General features: G+C 40.1%; 1 protein-coding gene and 1 pseudogene across 7 annotated transcripts in view; both read right to left on the minus strand.

The window, feature by feature from the left end:
* NMNAT3 (nicotinamide nucleotide adenylyltransferase 3) overlaps positions 1 to 13,193 on the minus strand; it is a 116,759-nt gene that overhangs the window by 57,047 nt on the left and 46,519 nt on the right. For 5 of the 7 annotated variants that reach the window (XM_081827073.1, XM_081827047.1, XM_081827064.1 and 2 more), the window contains exon 2: positions 8,707 to 8,855. In XM_081827073.1, the coding sequence (XP_081683199.1) occupies positions 8,707 to 8,815 (109 nt within the window). In that variant the 5' untranslated portion in view covers positions 8,816 to 8,855. The remainder of the gene's footprint in view (positions 1 to 8,706; positions 8,856 to 13,193) is intronic. The other 2 variants (XM_081827057.1, XM_081827054.1) reach the window with 1 other exon arrangement.
* LOC115936487 (isopentenyl-diphosphate Delta-isomerase 1 pseudogene) lies at positions 1,631 to 2,536 on the minus strand (annotated as a pseudogene).

Genomic DNA, 13,193 nt, shown 5'->3' on the forward strand with positions numbered 1-13,193 from the left:
TTTCTCTATGGATCTAAAGTGTCTTTTGTACATAGCATATAGTTGGATCATGTGTTTTTTTTCCATCTGCCAATCTCTGTTGTTTGACTGGAGAGTTTAATCCATTTACAGTTAAGGTAATTCTTGACAAGGAGGAATTTCTATGGTAGTGCTATTTGTTTCCTATATGCCTTTATAGCTCCCCCACCTTTATTTCTTTCATTATTGTCTTCTTTTGTGTTCAGTTGCTCTTTTTGTAGTGGAATGTTTAAATTCCTTCTCATTTCCTTTTGTGTATATTCTATAGCTATTTTCTTTGTGGTTACCTTGGGACTTATATTTAACACCCAAAAGTTGAAACACTTTAATTTGAATTTACACCAGTGTACCTTCAATGGCATACAAGATCTCTGCTCTTTAAACCTCTGTCCCCACCACTTTTGTTGTTGATGCCACAAAATAACATCTTCATACACTGTGTGCTCAAAAACAAACTTGTAATTCTTTTTTTTTAAGATTTTATGTATTTATTTGAGAGACAAAGAGAGCACATGAGCAGGGAGAGGTATAGAGGGAGAAGCAGTCTCCCTGCTCAGCAGGGAACCCAATGCAAAGCCCGATCCCAGGACCCCTGGATCATGACCTGAGCCAAAGGCAGATGCTTAACTGACTGAGCCACCCAAGCGTCCCTTATAATTCTTTTAAATCCATTAGTCTCTTAAATTATGCAGAAAACAAGACTTGGAATTACAAACCAGTTACAATAATACTAGCTTTTAGACAAAATTTTTTCTTCAAACTTACAAATTTACAATCTCTTAAAATGTGTAGGAACCAAAAAGTGCAACTACAAACCACTGTTAAAATAATACTAGATTTTATAATTTCCCATGTATTTAGCTTTACTGAGATCTTCCATTCCCCATACAGATTCAAGTTACTGTCTAGTTTCCTTTCATTTCACCTTACAGAACTCCCTGACCATTTCTTGCAAGGTAGGTCTAGTGGTAACAAACTCCTTCACAGCTTTTGTTTACCTGGGAATGTCTTAATTTCTCCCTCACTTTTTTTTTTTCTGGACTATGATAAAGATTTAATGATTTATAAATCATTTGGCAAAGAGCAAACTGCTCTACAGTGTGTTTACAATGTTTATCATAATGTATCAAAAATGAAGAGCTTCACTTGTGTGAGTTTGTTAGGACCATGTGCTTAGGTCAAATTAAGTTAATCTGCTCTCTCTCTCTCTCTCTTTTTTAAAGATTTTATTTATTTGACAGAGAGAGACACAGCAGCGAGAGAGGGAACACAAGCAGGGGGAGTGGGAGAGGGAGAAGCAGGCTTCCCACTGAGCCAGGAGCCTGAGGCGGGGCTCCATCCCAGGATCCTGGGATCATGACCTGAGCTGAAGGCAGACGCTTAACAACTGAGTCACCCAGGTGCCCCCTCTCTCTCTTTTTTTACAATAACCTCTCATAAATGTCTTTTACAAATAGCAATGCACACATATGAGGTGTGTGATAGAAAATTAAGAAGTTGGTTGTATTTTCCACACAAATACTGGTTGTAAAGTATCAATGTTTTAAAAATCATGTTAAGTTTACTAAGTAGAGAAATTTTTCAGTATTTTACTAACCATTCATCTCCACATTCACATTCTATGTATTTTCTCATGGTCAACAAAACTGATTCAAATGATTTAAGTTATCCCACCATTTAAAGAGGAAAGACTCCACAATAATTTGAAACCATGGAATTATCTTAATTTCACCACTTCCTGCCTTTACCATAAGTTCTTTTAGCTCTTCCTTGGACACATAACAATAGCTCTTAATCCCACTGGGCTCTGGAATCAAAAATACATTCTTCCTCACAAACAAAACGAATCAATTTCATGTTCCGCCCAGATACCATCTGATTGAGCCTTGTGAATTTGTGTTAGATAATTTCTTCTGGAGGAACCTCTTTCATGGGAATTTCTAATTCAGCCTTTAAATGTCTGTGTGCTGCTCTTCTTACTCCAATTGGCATCATTTTCTTCTAGCTCTCCTGTATTACTTAATGGATGACTACAACAAGTATTGGTAAAACCACCTGGAAAGATAATTTTAGCATTTGAGCATCTGATCTCTGTTGTAGCATGAGCTCATTTTCAGTGTTGAATGAGAAGATCATAAAAACTCAATGCAATAATCCTTTCATTCCGGTGACAATTCTTTTTGGTCTCAGCCCCAATTGTATTGTCATTTTCATCAGTAAGGATACACATCTCTGCCAGGAGTTGAACCTACTGCTCCTTATAGAGGCTGTTGGTGTCTAGCTCAGTTATTGTTATGACCCATCTGATCTGTCCCACAATACTCAACCTTCTCCCTGACTTTTGACGGGCAGTTTTGCCAGATATAGAATTCTTGGTTGTCAAATTTTTTCTTTTAGCACTGAATATATCAGTCCACTGCCTTTTGGCCTCCACAGTTTCTGATGAGAAATCTGCTGAAAATCTTATTAAGAATCCCTTGTATGTGATGATTTGCTCATTGCTCTCAAGATTCTCTGTTTATCCTTTGCAAGTTTGATTATAGTGTGTCTCAGTGTGCATCTCTTTGATTTCTTTTTACTTGGCATTCACTGAGCTTCTTAGATGTTTATATTTACATCTTTCATCAAATTTGAAAGGTTTTCAGCCATTATTTCTTCAAATATTCTCTCTACTTCTTTATTCCTGTTCTCCTTGATTTCCACAATGCCTATGTTGGTGTACTGGATGGTGTCCCATTGGCTTCTTATGCTCTGTTTGGTTTTCTTTAACCTCGTTTCTTTCCTCAGAATTGGTAATTTCTATTATCCTACCTTTAAGTTTGCTGATTCTTTGTTCTGTCTGCTCAAATCTTTTAATCTTTCTTGTGAATTTTTAATTTCAGTTATTGTCATTTTCAGCTCCAGCTTATCTTTTTAGTCCCTTTTAGGTCTTCTCTTTGTTGATATTTCCATTTTGTTCAGACATGGTTTCTTGACTTTCCTCTACATCTTCCTTCAATTCTCTGAGCATCTTTAAGGCAGTTGCTTTAAAGTCTTTGTCTAGTATATCTGCCCTCAGGTCTCTTTCATGGACAGTTTCTGTTTTATCTTTTTCCTTTGAGGGGGCCATACTTTCCTGTTTCTTTGTATGTCTTGTGATCGTTTTGTAGACAACTGGGCATTTGAATCTAATCATGTGGTAACTCTGGAAGTCAGATTCTCTTCCATCTCCAGGGTTTGTTCTTTTTGTTACTGTTATTGTTTATTGTTTTGTTTTTTAATTGTTTTAAGTTGTCTCTGTGCTGAGGATCAGCCTGAGACATAAACTTGGCCTGAGGTGTCATCTCTCAGTCTTTCCCTGGGCATGTGTGGTCATTTTCTAAATATTTTTCCTGTACATGCAGTTGTTTTTAATGTCTGGTTCCCAAAGGGAAAAAGAAAAATGAGGGGAAAGGGAGAAGGCACTGGTCCCTTAAATCCCCTGGAAATCTGTAATCTCTTCAATCAGAGGGGGAGAGGTTTGCAACAACTACTAGGGGCTGGGGAAGTACAACAAGAGATCAGAGCACAGATCCCTGATATTTGGGGGACAGGGTCCTATTTGCTAACCTTGGCTCCCACAGGCTGTGTGCAGGCTGTTTCAGGAATATGTGCATAGCTGCCTGCTATGTGGGGGCGGAGGATGGGTAGCTGTTATTGTGCTGAGCACTGAAACTGATTGAAGTTAGCTGCAATTTACCTGTCCAAGTCCTCCCCTAGAAGTTGCAAGCCTTCAACAGACTCCAGAGTTCCAAAATAGTTACATCAGACAGATTCTGCCAGTGCAATTGCTGTTTAGGTGGGGAGACAGATTGCTGGTGTTTCCTAGTCTGCCATCTTCCCAGAATCCTCTATGGGATGGTTTTTAAGCTACAAATGAAATTTCTTTAATTGATATTGAGCTATTCAGGTTACTTTTTTTAAAAAAAATCTATTCTTGAATGAGCTTGAATGAGCCTTTCAAGGAATTTGTCTATTCTAATTAGGTTGTCAAATTTATAGGCATAAAGTTATTTATAATATTCCCTTATCTTTTTCATATCAGAATCTATAGTTGTATCACCTCTCTCATTCCTGATGATGGTAGTTTGTGTCTTTCCTCTTCCCCCCCCTTGATAATTTGTCTAGAGGTGTCTCAATTTTGTTGATATTCTCAAAGAAACAGGTATTGGTTTATTAATTTTCTCTAATACCTTTGTTTTCTATTTCATTGATATCTGCTCTGATCTTGTTTCCTTCCTTATGCTTGCTTTGTGTTTGCTCCTCTATCCCTAATTTCTTAAGGTAGGAGCTGAAGTCATTGATTTGAGACCTTTCTTTCTTTCTTTTTTCCCTAATATGGTATTTAGTGCTATAAAATTCCCCTAAGTACTGCTTTAGTGACATCCCAAAATTTTTGATATATTGTTTTCATCTCCATTCAGCTCAAAATGTTTTCTAGTTTCCATTTGGATTTCTTTTGTGACCCATGGGTTTTTAGAAGTGTGTTATTTCATTTTCATATTTGGGGATCTTCCAGAGATCTTTCTGTTAGTGATTTGTCATTTAATTCTATTGTGGTTGCAGAATGTACTTTGTAGGATTTCAATCCTTTCACTTTTATTGAGATTTCTTTTATGGCCCAGAATATGGTCTATCTTGGTAAATTTCTCTGTGTCCTTGAAAGGAACATGTGTTCTGCTGATGTTTGGTTGAGTGTTATCTTTAAATGTCAACTAGGTCGAATTGGTTGATAGTGTCGTTTAAGTTTTCTACATCCTTAATTATTTTCTGTGTACTTATTCTATCAATTAGTGAGAATTGAAATATCTGACTGTAATTGCAGATTTATCAATTTTTCTTGCAGTTCTCTGTTATTAAGTAAAAAAAATATTAGGATTATTATTTCCTCTTAGAGAATTGGCTTCTTTATAATTATGAAATGACTTCCTTTATCCCTGGTAATATTCTTTCATCTGAAATCTCTTTTCTCTGATATTACTATAACCATTTCAGTTTTCTTTTAATTAGTGTTAGAATGGAGTAGTTTTCCATTCTTTTACTTTGAACCTATTTGTGTCTTTATATTTTACTGTGTTTCTTGTAGGCATCATATAATTGTAGTTGGGTGTTGCTTAGTTTATCCAATCTGACGGTGTCTGCCCTTTAGTAGGAGTTGTTAGACTACAACTGACCCTTAGGGGCGCCAACCTCCCACGCAGTTGAAAATCCACGTGTAACTTTTGACTTCCCCCAAACTTAACTAATACTCTACTGCTGACCAGAAGCCTTACTGATAACATAAAAAGTTCATCAACACATATGTTGTATGTATTATATACCATATTTACAACAAAGCAAGCTAGAGAAAAGAAAATGTTATGAAGAAAATCATAAGGAAGAGAAAATACATTTACAGAATTGTACTGTATTCATCAAAAAAAAAAAATCTGTGTATAAGGGGCCCTGTATGGTTCAAATCTGTGTTGTTCAAGGGTCAACTGTACTTATATTTTGTGATTATTGATATGGTTAGATTTATGTCTGTCATCTTGTTATTTGCTTTCTATTTGCCCCATCTATCCTTCGGTCCCCTTTCCTCTTTTCCTTTCTTCTTTTAAATTAACTGAGTATATTCTGATTCTATTTTATCTTCTTCGCATGCTTATTAGCTGGTTTTTTTTTTGTTTTTAGTGGCTGTATTAGGGTTTATATATATATATATATAAAATCTTTAACTTGTCACAATCTACCTTTAGGTGATATTATACTACTTCATGTATAAGAATCTTACAATAGTCTTCTTCCATTTTTCCCCTCCCTGTCTTTATGATATTGTCATATGTTTTATGTCTTATATACTTGTCATATATTTTACTTCTACATGTTATAAACTCCACAGTATATTCCTATTATTTTTGTTTAAACAGTCAATTATCTTTTAAAGAAGTTTAAATAATAAGAAAAAAACTTATGTAATTGCCCATGTGGTTATCAGTGCCCTGTATTCCTTTGTGTAGATCCATATTTCCATTTGGCATCATTTCCTTCTGCCTGAGGGAATGCCTTTAGCATTCCAGTAGTGAAAGTCTGATGGTGAAATCTTTTAGCTTTTGTATAGTTGAAAATTTCTTTTTTTTTTTTTTTTGGCCTTTGTTTCTGAAAGATATATTTTTGCTAGATATAGAATCCTAGGTTGACAGTTTTTTTTCTTTCAGTACTTTAAAGATGTTGTTCCACTAAATTCCCCTTTGTTGAATTCAATAATGGGAAATCTGCTGTCCTCTTTATTTTTGTTCTTCTGTGGCTGCTTCTAAGATTTTTTTATTATTGGTTTTGAGAAATTTTATTATCACATACCCTGGTGGTGTTTCCTTCATGTTTCTTGTGTTTGGAATTTGTTGAGCTACTTGATAAAATCTGTTTTCATCAAATTTGGAAATTTTTCTATTATTTCTTCAAATATTTTTTCCTGTTCTTCCTCTGTTTTTTCCTTCTAGGATTACAAGTATATCAAGATTCTTTTAAGTTACCCGAAATCTCATTGATATTCTTTCTTTTTAGAATTCCATTTTTTCCCTCTGTGTTTCATTTTAGATCATTTCCACTGTTCTATCTTTAAGTTCACTAACCTTTTCTTCTGCAACATCTAATCTGTTAATCCTTTCCGGTGTATTTTTCCTCCCACGAATTGTAGTTTTCATCTCTTAATATTTGTTTTGAGCCCTTTTTATATTTTCCAGGTCTCTACTTCTGAGCGTATGGCATATAATTATAGTAACTGTTTTAATGTCGTCTGCTAATTCTCACATCTGTGTGAATTGTTTCAGTTTCAATCGATTGATTTTTCTTCTCATTATGGGTATGAATACAGACTTTAAATTTTTTGCCACAGAACACCAAATTGCCCTCCAAAAATGTTTCATCATTTATCCTATCACTACCAATAGATGAGAGTGTCTGTTTCCCTCCCTATCCTGTCGCCACCAAATTTTGTCAGTCTTTAATCTTTGCCAATTGCACAGGCTAAAGCTATCTTCTACTATAACAGGTATTTATTGAGCACTGACTTCAAGCCTGGTGATGGATGGTAGCAATTCTGTGTTCAAGCAGCCGCAGTAGCTGCCCTCATGGTGCTTATAACCTTGTGGTGTTGACCATGTTTTTATTTGTATTTTCACTGATTATCAGTGACATTGAGCATCTTTTTTTTTTTTTTTTTTTAAGATTTTACTTATTTGACAGAGAGAGAAATAGTGAGAGAGGGAACACAAGCAGGGGGAGTGAGACAGGGGGAGAAGCAGGCTTCCCGCCAAGCAGAGAGCCTGATTTGGGGCTCGATCCCAGGGCCCTGGGATCATGACCTGAGCTGAAGGCAGACACTTAACAACTGAACCACCCAGGCGCCCCTACATTGAGCATCTTTTCCCAAGTTTATTGGTCACTTATATTTCTCCTTTGGTATACTGCTACTAATGTTCACTGGATTGTTTGGATTTTTCATTCCTTTGTAAAAGCTATATATTTACTAAGGATAGATACCCACTTTCACCTTTTTTTTTTTTTAAGACATTTATTTGAGAGAGAGCATGCGCAGAAGTGAGGGGAGAAGCAGAGGGAGAGAGAGAATCCCAAGCAGACTTCCCACCACTAAGCGTAGAGCCCTATGTGGGGCTTGATCCCACAACCCATGAGAACATGACCTGAGCCTAAATCAAGGGTCAGATGCTTAACTGACCGAGCCACCCAGGCCCCCTCACTTTCATCTTTCAAATAAAAAAAGTTTGTGGTACAAAGACATTTCCTTTAAAATAAACTAACATTTGTACATAATTTCTTCGAAGAAATTATTTGCATGTTACTCGAATACTCTTTCTCTACATTAAAAATAAATAGGAATTGGTTCTGGTTTAAAAACAATGCCCTTAAAGGCAAATATTTTTGAATACAAAAATACGAAATACATTTATGAATACTTTAGGTATACATAAATACATAAATACTTTCATATATATCTGACATCAACATATAAATGACTTACATTCTTTAGAAATAATTATGCAGATTCCGAATGCCATTTTACTCTCTAATAATGAAAGAGAAAGTCAAAGAGATGGAACATTTCCAGATTAAATATTCCCAGCTGATTAAATATTTCCGGCAAAGCCATGCCATCTGTACTGGAAATGCCCTATATGCAAGATTGTTAATTTGTAATTGTCTAAGATCTATTCAAAGGAGAAAATGTCCAAATTCCCATTATAGCATGTTTGCTTACCCACTGAAGAGCAGCAAGAACTCTCATGCACATGCACAAGAGTAACAAGGCACATGCTACCTATTCATCTGGCTGTGCAGGTAAATGCTTCCTGGGAGCATCAGGAAGAATGCCCTGAGACACAGTTTCTAGAAAGTGCCCAGGGTCTTTTTAACCTTCATGGGCAACATGTGGCAGGGGATGGTGGAGCCTGAGAAATCTTCGACTTTATGGCCAGGGATAGGACTTGTCCACATGTCACAGGGCTAAGGGGTGTTAGCTCTCCGAACATGATGGAGGAATGCATGCCACCAGTTACGCTGTGAATTCGTAAACTGAGCAGTTTTAATAATGGTGATGATGACAACAACCAGGAGAACCCCACAAGGCCCAATCCATCCATCTGTCCATTGCGCCTGGCACCCCTGACTGACCTGTTTGATGTAGGTGGTCTCTGGCCACCTCAAACAAGCGCAGGTGCATGTTGGTGATCGGATTGAAGGAGCCACAGGCCAGGAGCACCACTGGGATTTGGCTCTTCATCTTGTCAGGCACATCCACACCCGCGGCAGTGGCCACCCTGCTTTCGTGGGGACAAAAACTGATGTTAGAGAGTTGGCACAAGACAAACAGTCCAGATCAGTGTCCCTAAAGCATACAGAGGCTATTACTTCTCATTTGTAAGGTGACTGAGGGGGCAGTAATAACATTTTTGGAGGGTTTACCATGGGCCAGGACCTGTGCTCAACACTATGTCACGGTATACCCCTTGTCTCCTCAAATCCTTTCCACAACCCTGCGTGGTCACCTATCCAGCTCAGGGACCTTAGAAGCTGCACGACTGGAACCCAGACAGCCTGATTCAGAGACCATGTTCTTCTTGTAAGCTCTATACCCTCCCTGGGCTCTGATGGGTCACCTTGGAATCAAAAGGGGGTTAAGACCCCTATATGTCATCTCTGATAGTCCAAGTGAAGCTCACTAGGTCCCAGAGTAGACCGGTACTTCTTAAAAAACTTATTTAAAAATACTTTCAGATTTTCAAGTAGAGTTGCAAAATTTGAACAAACAATGCCTATATACCCTTTACCCACATTCCCCAAATGTTAACATCTTACCACATTTGCTTTAACACTCATTCTCTCTTTCTCTACACAACACACACAGGTTTGTACCTATAATTTTTTTTCTAAAATGTTTAAGGGTAAGTTGTAGAGGTAATACCTCTTTACCTCTAAATACTTCAGTATGTTTTCTAAGAACAAAAGCATTTTCTTATATAACTGCAGAGCAATGATTAAAATCAGGAAATTAAAATTGTTACAGGATGAGTAATCTACAGATCTTTTTTTTTTTTTTTAAGATTTTATTTATTTATTTGACAGGGAGAGAGAGACAATGAGAGAGGGAACACAAGCAGGGAGTGGGAGAGGGAGAGGGAGAAGAAGGCTTCCCGCGGAGCAGGGAGCCCGATGCGGGGCTGGATCCCAGGACCCTGGGATCATGACCTGAGCCAAGGGCAGACACTTAATGGCTGAGCCACCCAGGTACCCCAGATCTTTTCTGCTTTTACCTATTGTCCTTTATCTAGGCCTGAAGCATTTTGAGGGTTCCGCCCACCCTCCTGTCTCCACCATCTGGGGATTTCAGGGCCAGGGTGAGGTTGAAGGAAAGCAGAACACAGCCTGGGCTCCAGGGCACACTGGCAGACATGGCTCTCCTGCCTCCAAGATGCTGTCTCCTGGAGTGTCGGGCTCCACTGGAGTTAGGCTTTGGTTTGACTCCTAGTTTTACCTTTCACTGGCTGTGTGATATAGGGCAAATCACAGTTCCTCTCTGAGCTGCAATTTCCTCATATGCAAGATGGGGATAATATTACTTCCTCTTACTGGGTTGTTGAGAAGCTAAATGAGCTATGTATGAGCAGTCTGATGTACAAGAAGCATTTAATGAACTGCTGTGGCTGTGGTGATGATCATGCCAATAATGAAATGGGTGCTGCAGCTGCTGACCAGGACAAGGGAGGAGGAGAGAGGAGGTGGTTCCCAGTGATCCTCACCTCCTAGTACTCACCTGCAGTCCCTCCCCTTGAGTGAGGGCTGGGCCTAGTAACTTGCTTCTACTAAACAGAATACAGCAAAAGAGTGGGATTTCACTTCAGAGAGGTTACGAAAAGTCTCTGGCTTCCCTCTTGCTCTCACGCTTTCTCACTCTGATGAAGCCAGCTGTCCTGTTGTGAGTTGCCTCACAGGGAGACCCCTGGGGCAAGGAACTGAAGGGGACCTCTGGAGCCAAGAGCCCATGAAGAATTAAATCCTGTCAGCAAGCACGTTAGTGAATGTGGAAGTGGGTCATTCCCCAGTCAAGTCTTCAGATGAGACTGCAGGCCCGTGAACATCTTGACTGCGGCCTTGTGAGAGACTCTAAGCCAGAAGACCCACTTAAGCTACTTCTATATTCCCACCCCACCTGCTAAATTTTGGGTTAATTTGTTAAGTAGCAAGAGGTAACTAATACAGTGACCAACAGGAAAAATGCATTCACTTCTTTCCTTTCATTCTTGCTACGGTGGCTTTGGCTGTAATTCTGCAGTTGCCGGGGTAACATGGAGAGTTCTTGGTCACTGGAACCTGGAACTCTCTTTGTATCCAAGGAAACTATTGTAATCTGGTCTTTGTTGTCTGCTTCTCCAGATCCAACGTAGCTGCCTACTTACAGACTTTGTCACGCAAGAAACAAATACCCTCTATTTGTTGAAGCCACCGAAGTTAGGCTGCTGGGACTCGTACTCAATTGCTGCAAATGCTGCGACTTATATCCAACCACTGCCTGACTCAAACTTCAGCAACAGTGGAGTTCTTGTCTGTGGCTTCTTTGTGAGCTCCTCATGGCTTCTGGCTTCAAGCTTTTGTATATGTTATTTCAGTTTCCTCCAACTGGAGTACCCCCGGCATGCCCCAATCTGTTAAGATTTAACTCAGGTGATCACATTATTTGTGACTTCAATCATTATTTCTTGACTGAATCAGTTAGAGATGCCTTTGGCTACAAGTCCCAGAAGCCTAAAACTTTAGTGGCTTAAATATACAGAGGTTATTTGTTTCTCACATGACAAGAAGTCTAAGGAGGCAGCTGGTAGGTCACTGGCTCAACAAGGACCTGCAAATCTCTCAGCTTTTCCCTCATGGCACAAGATTGCTGCTGTGGCTATAGCCATCATGAATTATGATCAAGGCAAAAAGGAGCAAAGAGCTACACTAGACTGGTTGTCCCTCTTAATCAAAAACAGAAGAGCTTTTTCAGAACCACCCTGTAGATTTCGCTTCTTATTGGCCAGAACTAGATCACATGGCCCCTCTAGCTGCCAGAGAGGCTGGAAAAGCAAGTATTTAGCTGTACAGCCTCCCCAGTGGGAAGCAGCAAGGAAAAGGGAATTGGAAATAGGATTAGTGAATGCACAGCACCTGCCACAGAGTTGGGGATACAACTGCCACGGAACTGGCTGCCGGGCTGGCTTTTCTGACAGCTAGCTTGGGTCAGCTGATCTATGACCTACCTTCAGTAAACCACAGACAACATTCTATTGGAAAAACCTGCTCTTGTGCCTTTCCCACCCACCAGACGACAGGACAGGAGTGGTGTTTCCCTCATCTCTGGCTCCCAGCTTTAAGCACAGTGCCTGGCCCAGAATGGGGCTCAGTGAAGATTGAAAAGGGTGGCGGCTAGCTGCAGAGGGGACCTGTGTCCTGGCAGCGGGAAGGCCTAATGCACTTCCTAAGGTCGAGAAGTTGTTCTGGATGTATTCCGAGGTATAGCATGCAGATAAAAAAAAAAAAAAAACAACTCTCAATCTAGGCGGGCTACGGTTTCTTCAAGCTTCCTTTAAGGCAGCAGGAACACCCCCGACTGCGAGAGAAGAAAGCGGTCTGCAAGCTACTGCTGCTAGCTTTTTCCCGGGGAGGCTGGCTGGTTTAATGAGATATTATCTGCAGAGTGTGCTTAGCTACTCACAAGAGCAGCCTTGTGATGAGTTATCTGATGAGGCCGGCTGTTGTTAGAACTTTGAAAGGCTCCTTAATAGTTGTGATTTCATTTTGACAAAATACAGTTTTTTTTTTTGAGCTGTTAAGACATGTAACTGCAGCATCTCAGGTAACCTGGGGTTTTGATTCTTTTTTTCTAAAGTTCCCCAGAAACTGTAAATTAGATCATTTGTTTGAATGGAGGCATCAACAGCAATGAAGGGTGATGTCGGGGAGAAGCATAACTGACATTTAATGTGTCTGTCTTTTCGTTCCCTGCCAGGAGCCCACTGAGCCACCCTGCTCCAGAGTGACTGAGCCTGTCGCGGCCGCAGCTGGGGCAGGAAGAGGCAGTGAGTGCCCGTTCCCAGGCTCAGGAACGAAGCTGGTGCTCCTGCCTCACTTGTATACCCTAACTTGCCTCAACTAAACACCCCCCACCCAAGCCCAAACCCAGAGAAATACAGTGACAGCCTTAGAATGGACTCACTCCAGGGGCCACCGGGTGAATAAACCAGGCTCTGATTTGAGTGCAGGTCTCATCAGACACGAGGGCAGATGCATGCCATAAAAGTGACTCATCTGCCCTGCCATCTAGTCCTATCTAGTGAGACGAAGCAAGTGCGGGAGACTGTGGCTGTTGGGAAAGGCTTCTCATCAACAAGCATTTAATGGGGGGGCCACAGAGCAATAATTGCGGCTGAAGGACTTAACAAGCTGAGAAGGAGGCATACGTGACCTTCTTGGAATTTCTCATTAAACTGGAGAGACAAGGCAAACAGATTCCACCTGGGGCCCCAGCCCCTCTCCAGATATATACCGCCTCCCGCTTCACAGCCACCCCGACAGCATGTCACCCCGCTCTTCAAAGGCAACGCACCGCTTCCCTTCTCCTGGCT

The sequence above is a fragment of the Leptonychotes weddellii genome, chromosome 1 (genome assembly GCF_054177405.1).
Source record: "Leptonychotes weddellii isolate Sample4059 chromosome 1, ASM5417740v2, whole genome shotgun sequence".
In the NCBI taxonomy this organism is placed as follows: Eukaryota; Metazoa; Chordata; class Mammalia; order Carnivora; family Phocidae; genus Leptonychotes; species Leptonychotes weddellii.